We start from the raw sequence: 24817 nt of genomic DNA, 5'->3' as shown, positions 1-24817 counted from the left end.
CAATAAGTCTCAAGTCACAATATTTTTCAAAATCTATTTCACAAATACCAAGGTGATAAATTCTTAACAGTAAACAATAGTCACGTTAGTAAATGATTCATATAAAAATCATTAACAACTTACCAACTCACTAATTATGAAAAATATTGTCTGGCTTTACTCATAACCCTAATGTTTGCTCGTCATGGGCATTTTACTAGTCATACCTTGAGACAATTATGAAATTATGAGACAATAATGAAATTATGATACTAAGCAAGGAAATGGGTTTGATACAGAGGAATTTTACAAATGATGTAGAAATTTTTGCTTGCAATGGGCAATCACACTATAATATGGGGCACCCTAACCATTGGTAATAATTCCACTTCTGCTTAGTAAATGATGTTGCTTCACAGATGCATTAGAGAGTTTTTGGGTAAGGTTGAAACTCTTGAATTAGATAAACTTGTTCCTTAAATGAATACGTCTATTACAAATATGTCTATTCTCAAGGAGTGCATGTTTGCCTATAAATAATAGTACTTTCATTTGCATTCAGCTCTGACACCATCATTGGCCTCGCAAAAACACAAGTCTTGCCATAAATGATCACTACTTTAAACAAGACTGCCATACACAAGGGACCAATGGTGGTATTAGAGCCAAGTTTCGTCTATAAAGACGCCTGCCCGCTTCATTTCCCCACCCCACCACCACCGTCAAAAATCCATCACATAGAGTAGGAAAAAATGCTTACAATGATATCATGTGAGGAAGACACAATGAGGAAGTGAACGAGGCCATCACAGGTGTAGCACCAAGTCTAGTCACAAGAATCAACCATTAGTAGGTCCTGTTGCCACTGCTTGGAACTAAAGCCACCCAATTCGACCCAACACCATAATGAGAGGCCCAAGGCCAATCACTGGCAAACTCAACCAATAAGGATCACTGCCAAGACCTAGGCTTTTTTGGTTTTATTCCTAGGGAGATTACCCAGCAATCACTTGCAGCAGAACTGTTTTTGGCACTCAAATCTTCGTTGTCCATGGAACTCCTTTTACACTGATGGCGTAATTCTCTCTGGGTTAAGCGGACAACCCGTCTCTAGATGGCTAGACCCAGCTTGCTTCCAAGTATTCAGTGAGCCTCATCAATTGAAGATTGCAGTTGCAAGAATTTACTATTAAATCACTAACTTTTGCCACTTCAAGTGCTAATACATCATCAACTAGGCCTTATCAACAATGCCTTCTTGACTGTGGTTGCTCATATGAATACATGAAACTTCTCAAGTAATTAACATAATTTATGTACAATGACTGGAATTAGTGAACATAAAATTCTTTTGACGTCTGACTTTTTAAACACCCATTTACCTCAGCCCTTGCCTTAGCAAGCGGAGACATAATTCTAATTATAATATAGAATAATCTAAGACACCAGGTAATTAGACTGCACGGGTTGTTTAAGCCACCATAAAATCAGTAGCCTACATGCCACTCGTCCCCTTAAATGGCCTCAAGTTGAAACCAGCTTGTTTTAATAGTATCATTCATAAGGAAAAAAAGGATCCACACATTATCATGGTAGTAGATCACCTGCAATCTCACCTGCAAAGGATAATCAACAAAAGACATTAAAAGGGGAAGTGTCAACATTGATTACCATATTCTCATGAGAATTAACATGATAAGACCGCAGTTTTAGCATTATGCACATTGGGCAGTGCCGCAGTGGAAAAAGAGTGGGTTGACAGTAGATGTGGGTCGAAGATTCACTAGTATCCTCATTTCATATAAAATACACATGCAGACAAGTGAATCATAATCAAACTGTGTAGAAGGGACTAACACTAATGCATAAGCATCCCCATCTCCCCCAAAAACACTAGGGAAGTCTGAAAATTAACCCCATGTCACATATAATCAGGCTTTGAAGTTGACACATACCATGACATACTTTGGTGTCATAGGTTAAAAGAAATTGCTTCATGTAAAGAAATCTACTCCCACCCCCACCCCCCCTAATACTCAGCTGGCATTAACTCTTTAAGGGGAAATTTTTAAATCTTCAAAGATGTCCTATAAACACAGGAAAAGACTACATTATATCTTAAATTGCATTACAAACAATTCAAATGAATTAAATGAGAACAATTGAAATTAAACTGTTCATAATAATAAATAGAACAACTGAGAGATTCAAGGAAGGAAACATTAAAAGTTTATTTTTAATTCCAAATTTAAGAGGGAAGATAATGACGCGCACGTGTGTGTATACACAAACATATGCACCCACTAGGTTTTGAACTCACAACCTCAACCTCCACTATTTCTTATGGGAGAAGGAAGTATCATTTGTGCTAGAGTTCATTGGTGATGCAAAGCATACAGTGGAATAAGTTTTTGTCAAGATTTGTCCAATCCTACAAAATATTTTAGAGCAAATCAGATTTAACTCTAAGAATCCTTACCATGCATGGATTTAATGAAGTAATCCAACTCTGAGAAGCAAATTGTTCCTTGAACCAAAGGGGTTGGCTGTTGGTAAACAAAGAATGAAAAATGGCGGCGATCAGGATCACTTCTTGGCTTGGCCATCTCAACAATTCTCATGTACCCTTCTCTCTCATAACATGAAAGTGCATTCTCACCGGCTACAGTCAATCCTCGATCCCAGGCCGAGTTCAAAACCTGTAAAATAAATCAGCATCTATCACCTATACTGAAGAGATTAATCCATCCACATATTTGAGCAAAACAAAATATTTAACTGAACATGCACGGCATCAACATGCAATTCTAGGTAGTATGTCAAAGGCTGCTAGTGTTAACCCTCAAAAGAAAAACCTATATATAAGTAACCTATAGAGTAACTGGGAAGTCCAAAGGCAATAAACGAGGCCATCACCTGCCAACTTAAACCTTCTGGGTCAGCCAATGCTTCATCATTTTCCAGACCAGAAACTTGCAATCTCAAGCAAACAAACTTCAATGTCACCGAGTGTTTTCTCAGGACCTCAAAAACTGGAGAGTATCCATTTTGGTTTGTTGGGTTATAGAATCCTGCTGTTAATTCCGCGGCATGGCTAGCAATCTTGTACCACCAATGAATTGCAGGAACCTGCACATCAGAATCTTTTATAAATTTATATAATAGTTTATTTATTAACGTGCATGAACTCCAGTATAAGATATTCATTAAGAAACACTATCACCAAGCATCTACTTCGAAGACTAAATGGCCATAATTATTAAACACGACCTCCTAACTGGGATGGTTCTGGTTCCAGTCATGGTTATGTCCTAGTTTATAAGTTCTCAAAAGACTGCACATTCTCAACTAATGCAAGCATGAACCACAACCAGAATCAAACACCATCCCACCATCAGATTGGTCTATAGGCAGAACCTTCCATCAGTAGGAATCGTGTACAATTTTTAAAAAATCCACGGTGATAAAAGGTCCTCTTTTTTGTTTTTCTTTTCTTTTTCATTTCAAAGTGTGCTAGGGACAAAGACAAGCACACTAAGCCCCAAGAACACAGTGTTGGTGCATCTCAACTAATGCAAGCATGAACCACAACCAGAATCAAACACCATCCCACCATAAGATTGGTCTATAGGCAGAACCTTCCATCGGTAGGAATCATGTACAATTTTTAAAAAATCCACAGTGATAAAAGGTCCTCTTTTTTGTTTTTCTTTTCTTTTTCATTTCAAAGTGAGCAGGGACAAAGACAAGCACACTAAGCCCCAAGAACACAGAGTTGGTGCATGATTGGAAGTGGGAGCAGGAGCAAAAACTGAAACTTGTAATATACCATGTTTGAGAGGTCCCTAAAGCATTCAAGTATGCACATGTACATTAATTTCAAATTTTCATAGCTAAAAACTTACAAAACATCATAATAGATAAAAGGCTAAAATACAAAACTCACGCTCTATGTTTTACCAATATTCATTTCAGTCTTTTAACTTTACTTTCGTTCATTTCAGTCCTCTAAGTTTCAAATTTATTCAATTATGGCCTCTCCATCAACTTTTGTTAAATGTTACAGTTAATTGTCCAAATTTTTTATTTTTTTCTGATTAAAAAAATTCAGTTAATGATTGAAAAATATTTTCTAGATTTTTTTTAAAAAACAATTTTAACAGAAGTTGACGAAGATACTTCAATTGAATAAACTTGAAACTTAGAGGGCTGAAATGAACGAAAACAAAGTTCGAGGACTAAAATGAATTCTAGTGAAACTTAGAGGATGAGTTTTGCATTTTAGTCTAGATAAAACGAAGTGTATTTTAAATGGTCCCTAGGGAATTAACTTTATCTTCCTTATCAGAAAACTAAATAAATAACATTGAAGAAATCTGAAGATAAAAAGGAATGCGGTCCAATCAAGTCAGGTACCTGGTTTAAACTGTAAAATCAGGATTTCACTGGATTTGCCTAATTAGGCCTAAATTGCATGTTAGGAAGAATCAAACCCCATTCAGTAAATTATGTAAGACATTTATTTAAAAACTAATAAAAGTAGTAAAAAAGTGACAAGTTAATTAAGGAGGTACAAAGAGTATGATTTGGGATTAGGTAAATTGGTGGAGAAGAAAACGCGTGGTTGACCCCAACTAGTCCATTGGGGATCTATAACTGACCTCAAAAGTTATGGGAATAAGGTGTTGCATATATGCTGTGTGTCTATAAGAAGATGATCGAAAGGTCCCCATAGCATTTAAGTACATATTTGTACATTTATTCCAAAAAGTCATAGCTAAAAAACTTTAAAAAACATTATAATAGATAACAACTAAGTGTATATTAAATGGTCCCTAGGAAAGTAATTTATCCTTGGGACCAGGGATCAGAAAGCTAAATAGTAATTTAGTCCAATCAAGTCAGGTAGCTGGTCGGCTGGGTAGACCTGCAAAATCAGAATTTGACTGGATTCGCCCAATCGGGCTCAAATTGCAGGTTAGGACGAATCTAACCCCATCCAGTAAATTATGAAAGTCGTGTATATCATACTAGTAAAAGTAGTAAAAAAAAGACATGTTAATTAAGGAGGTGACAAAGAGTAGGATTTTGGATAGGGTGGAATGGTGGAGACAAATACATGTGATTGAATATGAATTAATAATGACAATTTTAAATTGGAATAGAATTCTTAAGGTGCACTTTTCTGTACTTCCAAAAATAACCTTATTGTCTAATTGAAGATGAATTAAATTAAGGTTATAAGGTAAAACGAGAATTTAAAAATAAAATTCAAATTCCATAAAATTATAACACATTTTATACTTAAAACTATAAATCACTTGCAGTTAAAACTTAAAAATGTTTTTTTTTTTTTTATTGAAACAACACACATAAAACGGTTTGCAAAGAAAATAAAGCTACAAAGCACAAACCCCATTGAGCACTTTTTTATACAACTGAAGTAAATTTTTTTTTTTTTTTTTTTTTTCTTTTTTTAAAGTAATGGCTCCTCAAACTTCTATGTAAAGGGAAGCTTTCTCATTTTCTCAACCAACCAAATTCAGCACTGCCCCCCCACCCCCCCCAAAAAAAAAAAAATCAGTTGGTCAATACTAGTTTATTTGAAGGAAGTTTCGTTGAACTGTTTCTTGTGATTTATGGTGGTTCTGCACAAATATGCCAGCAGAACCAAATTCACCCGTAAAGGTGCTCACTTGTTCTTTCTTTCTCTTGTAATAGAAAAAAAATCTTGCTCTCTCCCCCCCCACCCAACCTAGACAGCTGTACCTGAAATCTCCTTTGTAGCACTGTCTTGAATGAGATTTAAACGTTTTTATATGATGTCAAAGCTTCAATTTTTTGTATTCTGGTATATCAATTGGACTTTGAATGGATTAGGGGTTCTATTCAAAAGAGCAGCATAATGTCTGCAAAGACCCAGCCACAACCACCTATCATCATCTTTAAGCATCCACCAACACCATTTCTCTTGCTCCACCTTGCATCCAACATACTTTTCCATCAAAGAACCACTCAGCCATTTCCACCACAGTATTCATATTAAGTTAATCTTATAGTATCAAAGACTGAGATTGGATCAACCTATTAGCAGAACATGCTCAGTTTCCCATTCATTCTAAATTTCAACATAAAAATTATTTAGAAAATAATGAATGGGCAAAACTTAGGTACAATACCTTAGGTGTGGTTTCTTAGGTTCCCCAATTACATCACAACACGTGGTCAATATATACACATAAACATAAACGGTGTTAACCTCAACTTAAACCCTAACAAATTTTTAGATCTGAATCATCTGATTGAAAAAAAAAAAACCCGGCCAGATATCACTCCTCCTCCTCCTTCCCTCCCAACCTCTCTAAGCTCTGCAACACCGCCACCAACTTCCTCTCCCTCTCAGGTGAGTTCCCAAGCAGAAGAAGATCTCGAGATTGACATCCGCCACAACCCCATCGACGCTAAACCTCCTTCCTCTTGCACTCACAAACCTTGGCTTTCGTCCTCCAATGTCATGGAGGCATCACCAACCCACCACCCACTAAGCCTCACCTGGATCAATCCCAAAACTTCTCTCCCCTCCACCGCTCACCAACACCAGTCTTCTGATTGTGTCAAAATCTCTCACTTCTGGGTTTTGCTTTTCATGGGTTGGATTTCAGTGAATTGATTAAGGTATTGTACTGGATTCATCTGCTTCTGGGTTTTCCTTTCCTTTTATTTTTTTTTGGATTGGATTTAGTAGTGTTGGAGATTTTGGGTTGATAGGGTTTTGGTCTTCAAGGGGACACTGGAGACGTTTCCGGAGAGGGAGAGGATGTCAGTGACAGAGTGGTGGAGCTTAGAGAGGTTGTGAGGGAAGGAGGAGGAGGAGGTTGAGGTTTGAGAGTGATGGTATTCTTTCTACTCAAACAAACATTCCCAACATTTTCCATCCTCCCAACCAAACAAAGCCTAAATGACCACCACCTCCCTCCCTGCCACACAGCCTTCACCCTTCCCTCCTCTGCTCCCCTCTCTACCACTGCCTCACAACCAGTCATCTCCTCAATTCCCTGGGTTCTTTCCTTTACCGTTTCCATCACCTTTTGGTTTTTTGCCATACCACCCTTTATGCCCACCTCTTACTTCTTCACTGCCCACCCCATCCTCCTCGGTCCTGCCGTTACATCAACCTTTAGTGCCTACACCAACCACTACCTTTTCACCCACACCTCCTCCCAACTTTGTCCCTCTCCCCAACTCAGCTCTCAAACCTTCTCCCCAGGTCAGGGGGGGCAGTAAAGGTTATTTTCGCATTGACTCCAAATCCTTTTCATTCTCCTTTGACGGAGGAAGGGCTGACTCTTATGCTATACACGAAAGTCGTCGGAATATTAAAAATTCCGTTTGGCTGAGTCGTAAGGGTTTGAAATGGATTCTCTCTTGTTTTGCCGATATCCGTGATTGGGTTCCAGGTAAGGAATTGTTTTATAAACGATATAGAGATAACAATAAGTTTTGTGAATTCCGGGGAAGGTCGAATAAGGCTGGTATTTTTGTGGACATTGCTGTGTTCTTTGGTGGAACTCGACGTGGTTGTGTTATGGTTCCTGCGAGTTCAAACCGGGCTGGGTGGTGTTTGTTTTCAAAAGAATTAGATAGTTTTCTATCTGGTTCTAACACTACTCAGGTGGAAGGGAGGAATTCCGTTGGAGATGATGGTGGTGGTCCGTCGGCTGGTGGTGGCCAGGATGGAAAGAAACTGATCAAAACTGGCAACCAGCGGAAATTAAGGAATTTTGAAAATTCTAGTGCTATTTTGGGACATAACGTGCTCAAGGGTGAAACGGTGGTGACAGTTTCTAACAAAAATGGCAGACCCACGCGTGATTTCTTGTTTAAGTTGACTACTGACATTTTGGCGCTGAAAGTGTCTGTACCTGAAGGGGGTAAAAGAGTGGTGTCTTGGTTGAACCCACAGAATTCTCTTAAGCCCATTAAAAGTGGGAACCCAGTAGGCAAAAGAGTTGTTTCATGGACGGACCCAGTGAAATCACAATGGCCTACGGTAGTGGGGCCTGTGGTTTCTCAGACCCAAGCCCAAGCCCAAGCCCAAGCCCATGCCCATGTCCAAGCCCGAGCCCAAGCCCACTTAGCTTACCCATTTGTTAAAACCCATTTAGAGGCAATCTTAGATCCAAATGGGTTGAACGAGTCTCTGGTTTGCGATAACGGCATGAGTGGGTCAGGCGGGACCTCGACGGCACTTGGGGTAGCGGCGATGGAGCCGATGGTGGTTCCGGAGGTGCCGGCGGTGGTTCCTGAGGCTATGACGGTGATTCCCGAGGTTCCGACGGTGGCTCCCGAAGCTCCGACGGTGGTTTCTGAGGTTCCGTTGAGGGCTGAAAGTATTTCTTGCCCTGTCCCGGAGGTTCTCGCCCCGGTCTCGGTGGCTTCCCATTCTGATCGGGTGGCGGTGAGGCAGATTGGGGAAGACCAGAGGCAAAAAGTGGACTTAACCAGTCCTGGGCAGCTCGAAGGAATGGAGATGGGTCCACACCCGGTGGTGTTGTCGATGGATACCATCTCTGTAAGTGGTAATCCTCTCCATCGGCAACAGTGGATGGTGTCCAATCAGTTTTCTCCACTGAACCATTTGGGTAGGGAGGGGGACCCTTGGTCTGAGGAGGTGGACGAAGTTCTTTCGAAGGTCCAAAGCCTAAGTGACATTGAGGGGTGTGACTCCCAAACAGGTATGTCAGCGTCGGTAGTTGTGAATGCCGACGGTTTGCGCATTTGTGAATCAGAGGGGCTTAGTGGGGCTGTTACCAGAGGTTTGGGTAATGGGGAGAACAACAGCAGTCCACTAGAGTGTGTTCCGTTGGCTTGTTGGGTCCCTAGAGTGGCGGAGGAAGGTGAGATTGTTGCATCAGAGGCGGAACACTCAAAATGGGTGTCTACAATGATGAAGAGCTTCTGCAAAATGGTGGGCTTTCCTATTGTTAAACATGAGGCTCAGTGTGTGGCTTTATTTCGATTATTAGAGCAGGAGTGTCTTGAGGTAGTCCAAGAAGGTTGTTTTAGGCGACCTGATAAAGCTGGACAGAAAGGTCTTAGGGAATTGCGGGGTTTGTTTTCTTCAGTAAATTATGAAAGGACTTACTCTCGGAACAGAGGTTTGTCATCTGGTTCAGGGGCTATTGGTAGTTATCAATGTCCTTAAGACTTCTTTCTTGGAATGTTAGGGGGTTAAATAACCCCCAGAAGAGGGAGGTGTGTAAGAATCTTTTGAAGGAATGGAGATGTGATGTTGTTTGTTTGCAAGAAACTAAACTTGCTTCTTTAAATTCTGCTCTTGTGCGGAGCTTATGGGGTAGTCCCTTCATTGATTGGGCGGTTCTGGATGCGGTTCAAACATCTGGGGGGGTTGTGCTGATTTGGGATAAACGGGTGGTCGAAAAAATTGATATTTCTATTGGTCAGTTCTCTGTTAGTGTTCTTCTTAGGGGAGTTTTGGACGGTTTTGAATGGGTCTGCACTGGTCTTTATGGTCCTAATGCTGATCACAATAGGGCTGCTTTGTGGGTGGAGCTGTCCAGGGTTCGTGTTAGGTGGAACACAGCTTGGTTTTTATTTGGTGATTTTAACATTATTAGATACCCTTGTGAGAGGCTTGGTTGTGAGTCTTTTAGCCCAGCCATGTTTGCATTCTCGGACTTTATTGAGAGCAATTATCTAGTGGATTTACCATTGGATGGGGCTGCTTTCACCTGGTTTAGAGATGCTGAGTTGCAAGCTATGTCCCGTATTGACAGGACTCTAGTATCTGTGGATTGGGTGGATCATTTCGGGAATGTGTCACAAAGGGTGCTCCCTCGTGTTATTTCTGATCATTGTCCGCTTTTGGTAGAAGCTGGGGGAGTGGGTAAGGGGCGATGTGCTTTTAAGTTTGAGAATATGTGGCTCAAAGTTGAGGGTTTTGTGGAGAGAGTTAAACATTGGTAGGAGGGGTATAGCTTTATGGGCTCCCCAAGTTTCGTCCTAGCTCAAAAATTAAAGTCTCTTAAAGAAGACCTTAAGAAGTGGAATAAGGAGGATTTTGGAGATTTGGCCTTTAGGAAGAAGTGTTTGCTGTCTGAATTATTGGGGCTTGATGCTAAGGAAGAATTGTTGGGCCTCTCAAATGAGGAAGCATCCCGCCGTACTCAGGTTAAAGGAGATATTGCAGCTGTAGCTGCTTTAGAAGAGACTTTTTGGAGACAAAAGTCTCGGGCTTTGTATGTGAAGGAGGGAGATAACAACACCCGGTTCTTTCATAGATTAGCGAACTCTCATAGAAGAGCTAATCACATTAAAAGCATCGAGGTTGATGGTGTCTTATATGAGGATGGGTCATCTGTTCAAGCTCAAGTGGTTCAGTTCTATCAAAACCTATACACTGAGACAGATACATGGCGTCCAACTGTGGATGGACTAGATTTTGCTTGCATTGGAGAGGATGAGAGGATGTCCTTGGAGAAGGAGTTCTCTAAAGAAGAGGTTACCCAGGTTTTGATGGAGATGGAGGGGGATAAAGCTCCAGGTCCAGATGGCTTCACTATGGCTTTTTTTCAAAAATGTTGGAGTGTGGTGGAGGTGGATGTCATGGCTGTTTTTAAGCACTTTCATAGGTATTCAGTGTTTGAACGTTCTTTAAATGCCTCGTTTCTCACTCTAATCCCCAAGAAAAATAATGCTTTTGATGTTAAGGACTTTCGGCCTATTAGTTTGGTTGGGAGTGTGTACAAGCTGCTGTCTAAGGTGTTGGCAAATAGATTGAAGGTGGTGCTAGATAGTCTCATCTCTGAGTCTCAAAATGCTTTCGTTGGTGGGAGACAAATTTTGGATTCAGTGCTTATTGCTAATGAGTGCCTAGACAGCAGATTGAAGAGCCATGTTCCCAGGGTGGTTTGCAAATTAGACATTGAGAAAGCCTATGATCATGTGAATTGGGATGCATTGTTCTATCTGTTGGATAGGATGGGTTTTGGGGTGAAATGGAGGGGATGGATTAAGGCTTGTATAAGTACGGTTCGCTTCTCTATTATTGTGAATGGTTCTCCGGTAGGCTTTTTTGGAAGCTCTCGTGGGTTGAGACAAGGTGATCCATTGTCCCCTCTTCTCTTCCTTCTTGTTATGGAGGTTCTTTGTAGGATTTTGAAGAAAACTGAGGATCGTGGTTTGCTTCGTGGTTTTCATGTGGGGCCATCTAACTCTATAGGGGTACGCATTTCACACTTGCTGTTCGCAGATGATACCATATTGTTTTGTGATGCTTCTAGAGAACAGCTGTTATCTATTAGGCTGGCTTTGACTTGTTTCCAAGCATTTACTGGTTTGAAAGTTAATGTGGGGAAGAGTGAGATTGTTCCGGTGGGGGAGGTTGGAAATGTAGATGCTTTGGCTTCCATTCTTCGCTGTAGGGTGGGTAGTCTGCCTATGAAATACTTGGGAATGCCGTTGGGAACCCCATTCAAAACAGCATCTGTGTGGAATCCCTATTTTGGAGAGGATGGAGAAGAAACTTTCTAGTTGGAAGCGTCTTTATTTATCGAAGGGGGGGAGACTTACCCTGGTGAAGAGTACTCTTTCTTGCCTTCCTACATACTATCTATCTTTATTTGTCATCCCTGTAGCTGTGGCTGATAGATTGGAGTGGATTCAGAGAAATTTTTTATGGGGAACTTCTGAGGAGTGTTTTAAATATTCTTTGGTGGCTTGGGAGAAGGTGTGTTTTCCGTTAGAGACAGGTGGTTTGGGGATCAGGAAGTTAGTGCATTTCAATAAAGCCTTGTTAGGGAAATGGTTATGGAGGTTTGGTCGAGAAGAAACTCGTCTTTGGAGAAGGGTTATTGCATACAAATATGGAGAGGGTCAAGGGGGGTGGACTACTAATTTATGCAGAAGGGCTCACGGATGCGGTTTGTGGCGTGGTATTCATGATGGTTGGGAGAGTTTCTCCAAAAATGTGGCCTTAGTGGTGGGTGATGGCACTCGTATTCTTTTCTGGCATGATAAATGGGTTGGAGATTACTCACTAAAAAGGCTCTATCCTCAGTTGTATGTGTGTTCTAATGATAAAGAAGCTTGCATCTCGGATGTAGTATGCTACCAGGAGGATGGTAATGTTAGAATTTGGAATTTGAGATTTCATAGGGATTTTCATGAAAGGGAATTAGAGGATGCCTACTCTTTCCTTGAGTGCATTCAACCTCGAATCCCTAGGGGAGGTGGGAGTGACACTTCTCATTGGTGTCTCAAAGGGAATGGCAAATTTGATACCAGGTCCTATTATAATACCATTAGGGGTGCAGTTGTATCCATTTTTCCGTGGAAGGGTGTTTGGAAAGCTAAAATTCCTAAGAGGGTCACTTTTTTTGTGTGGACAGCGGTTCATGGGCAGATCCTTACATTGGATAATCTTATGCTTAGGGGTCGCATTTTGGTGAATTGGTGTTGTTTGTGTCATCGGAATGAGGAAACGGTGGATCATCTTCTCCTCCACTGTCCTATAGCTCACTCTTTGTGGGTTTATATGTTTCAAATCTTTGGGACGCAATGGGTCATGCCAGGTTCTGTGGAAAGTTTGGTGTATTGTTGGAGTTTTTGGCTGGGAAAATTTAATTCAGACATTTGGAATATGGTTCCTGGCTGTTTGATGTGAATTGTTTGGACGGAAAGAAATCGGCGCTCTTTTGAGGATACCGAGAAATCCTTGGTTCAGTTACAAGCGCTATGCCAAAAGACTTTATTTGATTGGGCTAGATGTTGGGGCTTCTCAGATTGTTCCACTATCTTGGAGTTTATTTCGTCTCTTAGTATTGCTCATTAAGTTTATTTTTGTTGTTTGGTGCTGTTTGTTTGTTTGTTGCTGTTTGTTTGTTTGTAGCATTTCTTTGTGTTCACCATCATGAACACCTTGTACTTGCTTTCTTCTATTTTTCAGTTTGATTAATAAAAATCTTATTACTTATCAAAAAAAAAAGAGAGTGATGGTGGCTGGTTGGGTTTTTTTTTTTTTAAATCAGGCAAGGGTTAAAAATGAGGTTAACACTGTTTGCTGACATGTATAAATTGACCACATTTAGTGATGTAATTGGGGAACCTAAGGAACCACACCTAAGTTACTATACCTAAGTTTTGCCCATAATAAATTATAACTTTAAAAAAAACATATGGCATAATGATTGCAGAGGCTGTTTGGTGGTGGTTTGAATCAATTTTTGACAAAGAAATCAGTAGTGGTCTGGTGGTGATAAAGGAGGAGATAGGTTACACAACATGTCAACAAGCTTTCCATATTTTCCCATGCACTTCTCATTTGTTACCAATTAACTTTTACATTAGGAGTGAAAAAGTACCTTTTTTTTTTTGATAGGTAATAAAGAAAACTTTATTAATAAAATTAACTGCAAGTACACTGGAAGAATATACTAACAGAGCATCATGGTAAAGCTCTAAAACTACAAAAATCAACAAGATCAACTAAACTAGCAAAAGAAAACATCCCTGAGGCTGACATCCACTCAAGAAGTGTCTTTGTAAAGAAAGCTTTCAGCTCTATCATAGTCCTCTCGCACTCATCAAAGCTCTTTGTATTTCTTTCCCTCCAAATACCACATCAAACAACAAGGAATAGCCTTTCAAATTTAACACACTGATGACGCCCAAAACCACCTTGCCAACAAGCTAATAAATCAATAACCCTCCTAGGCATCACCCAATATATCCCAAACAGGGCAAAAACAAAATCCCACATTTCTCTAGCCAAGGTGCAATGCATTAACAAACGATCTACCATTTCCCCATCCCTCTTACACATGCAACACCCAACTAACCAGGATAATATTATGCTTCCTCAAATTCTCTGCTGTTAGAATGTTCCCTAAAGAAGCCACCCAGAGGAAGAAAGACACTTAAGAGGGGACTTTGGCTTCCAAATATTTTCCCAAGGGAATTGAACACCACAGATGGGAGCTAACATATTATAAAAAGAACAAACCTCAGTCACTTCACTAGAATATAAAAGATCCAGGAAAACCATAAGAGATTCCAAATCCCAATCCTGAACTGCCTAATAAAATTTTATTGCCAGAAAATCGAACCATTCAATTAACTTCATATGATCTGATACAAGAGCTTCCTTATTCTGAGCAATACAATATAATTCCGGAAAAGACTCCTCCTTGAGAGAAGTATCATCGCACCACACATCCAACAAAAACTTTACTCTTGTACCATCACCCACCTTGAATTTAATAAATTGAGAAAATTTAATCCACCCCAGCTGGATGAATTTCCAGAGGCTCACCCCATATGTCCCAGTGGCTGGTTTTGTACACCAACCACCTCCCATACAGCCATACTTCAGATCCACCACTTGCCTCCAAAACGAGTCCCTCTCTAGTTGGCCTCCACAACCACTTAAACAATAGTGCCTCATTAAAAATTTTGAGCTTTCTTACAGCCAGCCCACCATTTTGATAAGGCAAACATATTTTATCACAACTAACCAAGTGTAGCTTAGACTCATCCCCCCAACCCGCTCCACAGGAAGTCTCATTGTAGTCTCTCAAGACAAAGGGCTATATCATGTTGCACGTAAAAAAATTGATAAAAAGACTATTGCAATAAAATTATGGATATCATTATTTTGGTTTTTAACATTAGACAGAATTTTCAGGACAAAAAAAAAAAGGAATGTTCTTTATTCTTAAAAGGATGGGGCTAGTACAAATTGCACAATGTAGCTGCATCATGTGAGTGCAAGTTCCTGAATATTAAATCAAAGAGAACAGTTGAGTTGTAAAATTAGATATGGTTAAAGAGAGAAAAGGAGAAAAGAAGAATGGAGGGAGAAACAGATTTGAGAAAAAGGTGTAAGGCTACATAAGTAAATCCCTCACCTTAGCACATATTTATATTGGGGTTTATGGCATGATTACAAGAGTGCTAATGTAAATAAATGTGATTAAAAAAAATAATACAAACTAACTCTAACAAGTAGCCAAATCATAAAACAAGACCAACTGAATGACTGAAATGATCAGGGTGCAATTCATCCACCAGAACCAAATTTAAAAATCAAATATACTCCCTAAACTAAGTTCAGTAATTCAGCCAAAATTCAAGCACAGGTAGACTTGTTTTGGAGGCAATGAAAGTGATAGTGGCAATGGAGGTTAATTCAGAGAGGAACTGTGATCGACAGAGGCTGGCGTGAAAAGATAGGCAGTGCCTGAAATGTCAGCAAAATACTATGGATTTTTCTTTTGACTTTCAATGGCATCTCTAAAACGATTATTGGTTATAATTTGTATAAGGAACACCAACAGAATTTAGTGACTTGAGCAAGTCATACAGAGAGATGAAAATACAACTTAACATACTATATATTGGATAGATGTATTGAGATGCACCAATGCTTACCTTAATAATTATTTTTATTTCATCAAACGCAAGGCTTGCAAGAGACAAAACGTTATCTGCATGGTCTATTAATGTCTGTGCATACCAATGGAGGAAAAAGCGGCCATAGTAGCTATCATAATCACCTCGTTCGCAAAAGAACCCAGTTTCATGTGGCCTAGAATTGTATTGACCGGCATTATCAGGACACTTACCCCAGAATGAGTGCCCCCGCAATTTAGATGCTCTGCACAGACTTTGTTGTAGATACTTATCATAGCACTGCCATAAATGCAATCAATATAAGTGGAAGGAATTATAATGAGCACAGTTTTAATTTTGAAATAACAAGCAATGCACGGTTTTTGTTGAAAAATCAATGAGATTAGACATAAACATGTACAGAACTACAGAAGTTCAATACAATTATAATGAGCATAATTTCAAATTTCAAATTTCAAATAAGTAGTCACGCAAGCTTTTGCTGCAAAACCAATGTGACGATATAAACATGTATAGAATTTTTTTTTGATAAGTATAAAGAAGTATATTAAGAAAACTACCTCATGAAAACAGAGGCAGAACAGAAAGTACAGCGAGAGAAACAAACAAAAAAGAAAAGCGAACAAGAAAACAAATAGAAACAACAAATAACTAAGTACAGTGAAGAGAACAAAGGAACAAAGGGAGGGAATTACTAGAGGTGAGTCCCCAAGCCCTAGACTAATCAAAAAGGGAACCACAAAAATAAGCTAGCAACTGGTCATCGGATCTGTCCCTGTCCTCAAAAGTTCGCCAATTCCGCTCCCTCCAAATACACCACAAAAGGCACAACGGAGCTAAATTCCAAATGCTAGAAGAGTGCTTTCCACACCAGTTCCACCAGCTGAATAGCATTTCTGCAACCAATCTAGGCAAGACCCAAGAAATCCCAAAAGATCTGAAAATCAAGCTCCACAACTTATAAGCTTTTTCACAATGGAGAAGCAAATGATTCACCGTCTCCCCATTGCAACGACACATAATGCACCAATCAACCAGCTCAAAACCTCTACGCCACAAAGTGTCCCCTGTAAGAATCTTCTCCCAAGCAGCCGTCCAAACAAAGAAAGAGACGTGCGGAGGGGCCTTAACCTTCCAAATACCTTTCCAAGGAAAAGTAAAAGGAGAGGGGCTTCGAAGCTTGTCGTAAAAGGAGCGAATATTGAAATCCCCCTTCTTCGACAATTTCCAAACCATGCGGTCTTCTTGCTCGGAGTGAGGTAAACAAGAATCCAAGGTCTGGAGAAAATTAACCACCTCTCCCATCTCCCAATCATTAGGATCCCTAAGAAAAGGAACCTTCCAACTTCTACGAGCCTGGGTCCCCAACCTTTCGAGAGATGAGGCCACAGAAGCCTCTCTATTAGAAACAATCCCATACACAACCGGGAAGGAAAGATGAAGTGGAGAGTCCCCACACCACTGATCTGTCCAAAACTTCACTCTATCCCCCACCCCAATCTCAAACCGGATAAACTTGCTAAAAATCTCCCAACCTTTTCGGATACTTCTCCATAAACCACACCCATGAACACCCCTACCCAACTTAGAAGACCAACCCCCCCATTCTTCCCCAAACTTCAAAGCTACAACCCTCCTCCATAGACGGGTCTCCTCAACCCCAAACCGCCATAACCACTTTCCAAGCAAAGCTTTATTAAAGGTAGTTAGTTTCCTGATACCCAAGCCACCATTAACCTTAGGAGCACACACCTTATCCCACCCCACCAAATGAAGCTTCGACTCCCCCCACAGGAAGTCCCTCTGAATCTTCTCAATTTTATTAGCCACATGCGACGGAATGGTGAAGAGAGATAAATAGTAAGTAGGAAGGCTAGAAAGCGTACTCTTGAGCAACGTCAATCTTCCGCCTTTTGACAAATACAACTTCTTCCACCCGGCTAACCTCCGATTAATCTTCTCCAATATAGGGTTCCAAATAGAGGGGGATTTATGAGACGCCCCCAAAGGCATACCAAGGTAGGTCATTGGCAAGGACCCAATCCGGCAACCCAAAATCTCTGCCAAGGCATGAATATTAATAACCTCCCCTACTGGAACCATCTCACTCTTCAGGACATTAACCTTCAAACCAGTCACAGCCTGAAAGCAAAGGAGAAGCATCCGAACATGAAGGATCTGTTCCACGTCCGCATCACAAAACAAAATAGTATCATCCGCAAATAGAAGGTGCGAGACACATTCCCCTTCACCCCGTCTTCCAATAGCCTTGAAACCCCTAATCAGGCCGGCACCTTCAACTCTTTTCAACATCCTACTTAGGACCTCCATCATGACTAGAAATAACAAAGGAGATAGCGGATCCCCTTGCCTCAGACCCCTCGTGCTCCCAAATGTATAGAATTTCCCAATCATAAGATTGCTATATCATGTAATTGATTAATATCTCATGGCCTTGCTAACTAATAGATGATAGGTAAGGCAAAAATTTCCCAATCATTAGATTAGTTTTCTAAAAAATAACATGTATTTGGTATTCCATGCAAGTATTAGCATGTTTGTATTTTTCTGTCAGTGTATGTGTGCTTTTGTGATGTAAGTATACATTCATGTTATGTTGCATGTATATATTGTGAAAATTTCAGTTTGGAAAGTAACAATGTAAAGTAGGACCATGTCAGAGATAGAAAGATTAGGGGCATCATATTATTTGTGTAAATATATCAATACTTTTTTTGATACATTTTAAGTGGGGGAGGAGGGCTCCATACCCTGGACGTCTCCATTGAAAACACCTGGAAATACATTTGACCTAAAGGTAATTGGTGTGCACATATATCAATACTAACGGTTCTGAAACAAACCCTTATAAAATGATGACCCAATGGATAGTAGTATGGCCTAGTGCATTTCTTTTCCATACATTAAAAAGAACTAGGATTTCAGGGCAATGGGAAGATGTTAATGCATTCTTATTCCATTTAAAAATAAAAACTCACAATATACAGAAGAAAACGTCGACTATAGAGTTACAATAAATAAAACTGAAGTTGTATATATATATGGAGCAGTTAGGTTTACTAGATACCTGAAATTCACCAATACCAGGATATCTCCATCCCATCCTTTCAGAAAAAGAAGGATACTTCAGCTCCCCAGATGCCCCGAGTCCAATCTCTACAGCAGAAATTTGACCCTCTGCAAACAAGTCATCAAATTCTGTCCGGAAGCTTCTCATGAAATCAAAATAGACCTGCACATATTTGAGACTGCTGATGAGTAACAAAAATCCAAAAGATATAAGCATAAATGAGTTTTAACTTTCAACTGAGAACAACTGGTCCTATGCATAAAAGACTTGTTATGAAGAACCATTTTGAGATTAACTGACTCGAACAAAAAAAAAAAGACAAACATTTACAATAGACATAAGCATAAATGCGAGACTACTAATGAGCAACAAAAAGCATAAATGAGTTCCAACTGAGAACAACAGGTCCTATGCATAAAAGACTCATGTTATGAAGTATCATTTTGTGAAAAAAAAAAAAATACACATTAACAAGAGAAAGTGGCGACAATGTCATAGTAGAAGTTCAATAAAATAAAATTACACAAATTTGTTATAGCTTCATCTTCAATAGTAAAGAAAGAAAAATTTATCAATTCAATAAATACCTCAATGGCAGTTCTTCCTTTTAGAACTCGTTCTTTATCAATGCCCCATGACAGACATTCAGGATTCCTCCTACCTTCACGATCTGTGAAGAATATATCCGGGTTGTCTTTTCCAATCTCCATAACCCATTGTGGAAGGGCAATCAACGTGTCTCCAGAGTCATTTCCTCCATACTCATGAAATGCCATCACAACCTTTGGAATTTTATAAGATATTTTAAAAATTATTCAACAACAATGAGTAATATGCATTCTCTTAAAAAGACAAACTGTCAATTAGAGAAACCCAACCTATAAAAATCAGTCATAATAATGTTTCCATAATAACCCTATATTCTCACCGATTAGAAAAGAATCATGAATTAGAATTTTTAACATGAAAATTTTAGGTAGCAATGTAGTTTGAGCTCCTATACTTGGTCGGGTTCAAGAATACGCCGAAACTCGAGAGACCAATAAACAGACACACAACAGTGTAAAGGTAGGTTCTCAGGGAGTACCACATTATTATTTTTTTTTTTTTTTTTACAACATGTTTTATTGATAAGGGACTACCTCAAATCCTATCGTATCTATGAATAAATAAAAAAGACAAACTTCAATTTACTTATAAAAAAAATCCTAAAGAATTATATAAATGCAGTTACAAATAAATGAATAATATGAGAGGGGACTCAATTTATCCACAGTAGAATGACTTTCACTAGGACCCAAGACACGATACACTATGAATATGTTAGAGTCTACCATTACATCCATCAAAAGAAAAAATACAATTCGAAAATTTCAGAAATGCAACTTTATAGAATGTAAAAAAATCAGAAACACTTAGAAATGTTTGGAAACATTGAAAAAGATATTCAAAAAAATATATATCTAGTAAATGATAAAGCAAGCATGAAGAGCCTATACACTTAGACTTATGCGAGACTAATGTCAAACAAGTTAGAAGACGTGTCGACAGAATGAAACTCTTCTACATAGTGACTAAAATTTCTTTCAGAAAATTGTGGTTGATGTGATCTACAACATCTTCAACAAAATGTTCAGTTAATCAACATCTACACATGAAATTCTATTAAAGTCATGAACAGAATGGGTTCCTCTCTTATTATTTGACTCGCCAAATTGGTAGATGACACGAGAACACAAGTAACTTAAACTTTTCCAAAATGTTTTCAACTTTTGGTAGGTCTATCTCATCAAAGATGGTCACACTTTGATCAAAACTAAATTATTCCGTGAGGAAGCACCGCCTTACAAAAACTAGTTATATATTAAAATAAATAAATATATGACACAAATCCATTCTTTTGAAAGACAAGTGATCACTAGTTTTATACATTACATAACATATTTATATGTGTATGTGTGTATTTGTGATGGTTCTTATGTGATGTGTATCATTTCTTCATGTAAACTGGGAAGATTTGATTTTATGTTTAGATTTATTTGACAATTTCAATCCTACAAATGAATCCGCCAATAGGCTCTCTAGTTAACAATAGAGGAACATATAGTGCAAAATTGTATAGGTCCAAACCATTCAACTTAAACTACAAACAACAAAGATGGGGGGATCTTTCATATTTACTTGAATTAGTAGAATGGGTCATATCTTTTTTTATATTTAAATGATAAATGGCATTGCAAGTATGAGAAAAAAAAATGTATGATCAATTTTTACATAAACAACATTTTTATTTTATTCTCTTTACTTTGTTATTTTTCAAATAAGGGGTACTTAATCTATTGATGGCCAGCATTAAAATAAATAAGTAAAGACATTGTATGTACATGGGTGACATCCTATGAATCTAGATATGGTAAAACTCACCAACATATACATATTATATTGGACATGTTTATGCACATGTTTAAAATATTTGAACCTATGCCAAATACCATACACATAACTCAATTAAATCCAGGGAATCTACCTGCAAATTCAGCTTGAATTCCTGGATGATGTTAAAGAGTTCCCTATAGCCAGACCATACGTATTTCTGTGGACTCCAGCCTTCAACAATACCCCACCAACAATCAATAACAACACCATCTACATTTAAAGACTTCAAATGACTAAGCTCCTGTCTAACACCTTCAGGATCAATCAACAGGCAGAAATTGTTGATAACACCAGTCTGCCACAGAAGTCTAAGGATTTTACAATTCATAGAAACAATTACAAAATCTGAAAATAGAGTACACATGATATAATTTGTAAGCACAGAAGAAAAATGTATAAAAAAAATTAAAATATGAAAAAGAAAGCAAGCAGATAATTAAGTAAGCACTTGTCAAAAGATTAATCTCAATACAAAATATTATAAAGCAGAAAATGAAAAACACCTACCGGAAGCTTTACATAAACAGGGACATATGGAGTGCTTGTAAAACCATTCCCATGCTCCCCAGAATGAATATCTTGAATAAGCTGCACCAATAAACCACCTGATCAGATATTTTCTTACTTGACAGCTTCAAACAACAATGACGCTCCCCAGAAAATTATATCAGATAACAAATGTCTCGTGTGTGACCAATGAACCAAAAATATTGTGACACTTGCACACAAATACATACCCTGACGCAAGACAAAACCAAAACTGATGCAACTCTAAAATTAAAGAAATGAAAAATAAAATAACCTTGAAATAAGCACTTTGGCTTGTTTGGAATTGGTACCAAACAAGGAAGCATAACCTAGGAATCCACACCACCTAGGGTCGCTTAGAATCAGCACCAAGGAATTGAAGAAAAAATTCCAAAAAATAATTTTTATTACTCAGGCAAATATGAACAATCTTCATTGGAGTACAATAGTGTGTTTATATAGACTAATAGGAGTTAACCCTAATTCTAATTGACTTAGAAAAGCCTATTTATTGAATTAGAAAAATAACCTATCTCTTGGAAATCAAATAAATACCAATAACCTAACTAACTAATAAGATTTAAAATAAATCCAGCAGACCAAAAGTAAAAGATATAATTGACTTCTAAAATTATACAAAGCTAAATTAAAATAAAACTGTCCTCGCACATCATACCAAAACGAATGTAACTCTAGACAAAATAAAATAAAATAATCTAATAATCAGCACCACTTGTTTGGAATTGGCTTGAAGCAAGCAACTAAAACCTAGGAATTTGCACATAGGATCACCTAGAATCAGCGCGTAGGGTCACCTAGAATCAGCAGCTACTAAGAGAAGAAACTCCAACAAATTTTTTGATTACCAAAGCAAACTGTAAACAATCTCCATTGGAGTACAATAGTGTGCCTAAATATTGCATTACAAAGATAATCTTTCTCTAAGGGATTAAATAAAATACTAATCACTTAGAATAATCAATGGACCAATAGTAAAAAACAATTGACTTATAAAATTAGAAAAAACTAAAGTAAATTAAATTTTGTTTGCATTTCTTGCATCACACCCCACCCACCTACACGTATATGTAGATGTAGGTATTTGCACATTAAGGAAATATTAAACTACCCCCTTTCACCTAGAGGTCAACCTTATCACCGTGATTTACAACAACAAAAACAACAACAATAATAATAATAAAGAAATAAAAATTAATAAGTTGACATTGCCAACAAAAGTAGAACAAATTTTTTGAACGAAAGACATGTTGATAACCCTGTTTGCAAGGTAGCATTCATATCAATAAATTGGTAAAAGAAATGAAGGTGATGAGGGTCTACCTCTATACCGCATTGGACCGAAGTCGAATTGATGGGGCTTGCAGAGGCTGAGGCTGCAGTGGTATATTTAGTATCCATCTCTCTGTCTCTCTCTCCTATTACAACAGATGAATCAAGAGAAGCTGGTGACAAGCTGTCATCAATTCCAAGAAGTGACGGTGAACACTCTATTGTTGTTTGTTTGACAGAACAATGTGTCAAACTCATAGCCGAAGCAGAAGCAGATAGTGGACTCTCAACCGGAAATGCCGCTGCCTGTCAATGCATACACAATTGCATACTTATATAGGGCTTTGATTGTATCACACTCCCTTTACGTACTCTCCGTACACATCATGTGTTAAATGTAAACATTCTTGAAACATTCAGACACCTTGTGTGAAAGTGTGTAGATTGTGTGTACGGGAGTGTACATCATCAAGTGTGAAACAAAAATTTTCCAATTGTCAAAAAATAGAGTGTGATAAATAAACTTCTTGTATTATTGATATGCCTAAATTACATCACTAACAAATTAACTAATTCTAACTGAATACAATAGGCATATGTGGAACCATAGAGTGACCCCCAAATAAAACCAGTTCAAATTCTACTTATATAAGAACTGAACGAGAATGAGTTACCTTAACATACAAACCAACTTAGCTTACTAAAATAGAGGTTTGTCTTTTTTTCCATAACATTCAAAGCTCAATTTTTTTTCTCTCTTTTCATTCACTTTCTCAATAACCAAACATAGACAAAGCTTATTTTTAACTAACTGACTGACTAAATAGAGATTTTTTTTCTATCCCACAACATGCAAAGATAAAAGAAATAAAAAATAATAAAAAAATAAAAAATTCTCTTTTTATTCACTTTCTCAGCTACCAAACAGAAGTACAGCCAATTTCTAACTAATTCACTAACTAACTAAATAGTGGTTTTTTTTTAACATATATTTAAATTCCATTACTTTCAAAGCTCAATTTTTTTTTTTTCCATCTCTTTCCATTCACTTTAAGTATAGAAAAGAAAATTTCCATAACACTTAAAGCTCAATTTTTCCTCTTTTTAATCCACTTTCTCAGCAACCAAACAGAGATAAAAGCCAATTTATAAACATTAATCATACACATTATATAAAAATTCAAAACACAATTACAATCCAAATTGAATTTCAAATTATCGCCTAATTTTGTATCAAATCGATAATTACCAATTGCGGCAATTGGGATTGGGAAGGAGCGGGTGCGGGTGCGGGCGTGGGCGGCGATTGTCGATACGTGGTCCCGTCGGCCTCGACGACCCACCCGGCCTCACGCGCCAGCGCGGCGAGTACGTCGTTCATGTCGGCACGCGCCGGGAGCGGGAAATTACCGTACTGCCTGAGACCGGCAAGCATGCGGCTTGTAATGGCGCGGCGGTGTCGCTCTCTGAGCTTCGTTCTCTCTTTCTCCTTCTCCCTCTCCTTTTTTCCCTTGTTTCCAGATGCGCCTCCAGCCGCTACGGCTGCGAATCCACGTGGCCGGCGTGTCTGGGTTTGGGCCTGCGGGTTTGGTACTACCAAGTTGTTGGTGGTGGTGGTGGTGGTGGTGGTGGTGGTGGTAATGGTATCGTCTTCGTCCATGGTGGGGGATTTTTTTTTGGGTAGTGGTAGCGAGTACTGTGTGGCGAGTGGTTTTTAGTTGTCAGTTGTCACTATCTGTTAAGTTTAGATAGATCATGCTTTCTTTGTTTTTTTTTTTTTAATTTCGTGCCAAGTAAACAATTGAATGTAAAAATTAAAGAGTCTAAATCTAATTAGATTCCAGTACAAAAATTGAAAAGTCGAAGGTCAATTAAATTCTAAATTTTATATATATATATATATATAAAAAATGAGAAATTATTACATATTTTTTAAATATATGATTTAAAAAATGTAAGTTAATACAATGTATAATTTGATCATCTTATATAAAAAAAAGTATAATTTCAACTGTATAATTGTAATTGTTTTTAATTGTACTTGTGCATATATACAGAGTT

General features: G+C 38.3%; 1 protein-coding gene across 1 annotated transcript; it reads right to left on the bottom strand.

Moving 5' to 3' along the window:
• Positions 1–438: 438 nt before the first annotated feature.
• On the bottom strand, positions 439–24484 carry LOC115971517 (beta-amylase 8). The gene is made up of 10 exons (XM_031091483.1): positions 24006–24484; positions 22808–23062; positions 21446–21526; positions 21030–21233; positions 19090–19284; positions 18500–18664; positions 15430–15690; positions 2896–3108; positions 2459–2678; positions 439–1595 (listed from the first exon to the last, which is right to left on the bottom strand). Exons 1-10 carry the CDS (start codon positions 24414–24416, stop codon positions 1567–1569), a joined length of 2034 nt encoding a protein of 677 aa, XP_030947343.1. The 5' UTR covers positions 24417–24484; the 3' UTR covers positions 439–1566.
• Positions 24485–24817: the final 333 nt, after the last annotated feature.

This window comes from Quercus lobata, chromosome 12, assembly GCF_001633185.2.
Source record: "Quercus lobata isolate SW786 chromosome 12, ValleyOak3.0 Primary Assembly, whole genome shotgun sequence".
NCBI lineage: Eukaryota > Viridiplantae > Streptophyta > Magnoliopsida > Fagales > Fagaceae > Quercus > Quercus lobata.
Note: the sequence above shows the minus strand (reverse complement) of the source record. Positions and strands in the feature narration are given on the sequence as shown.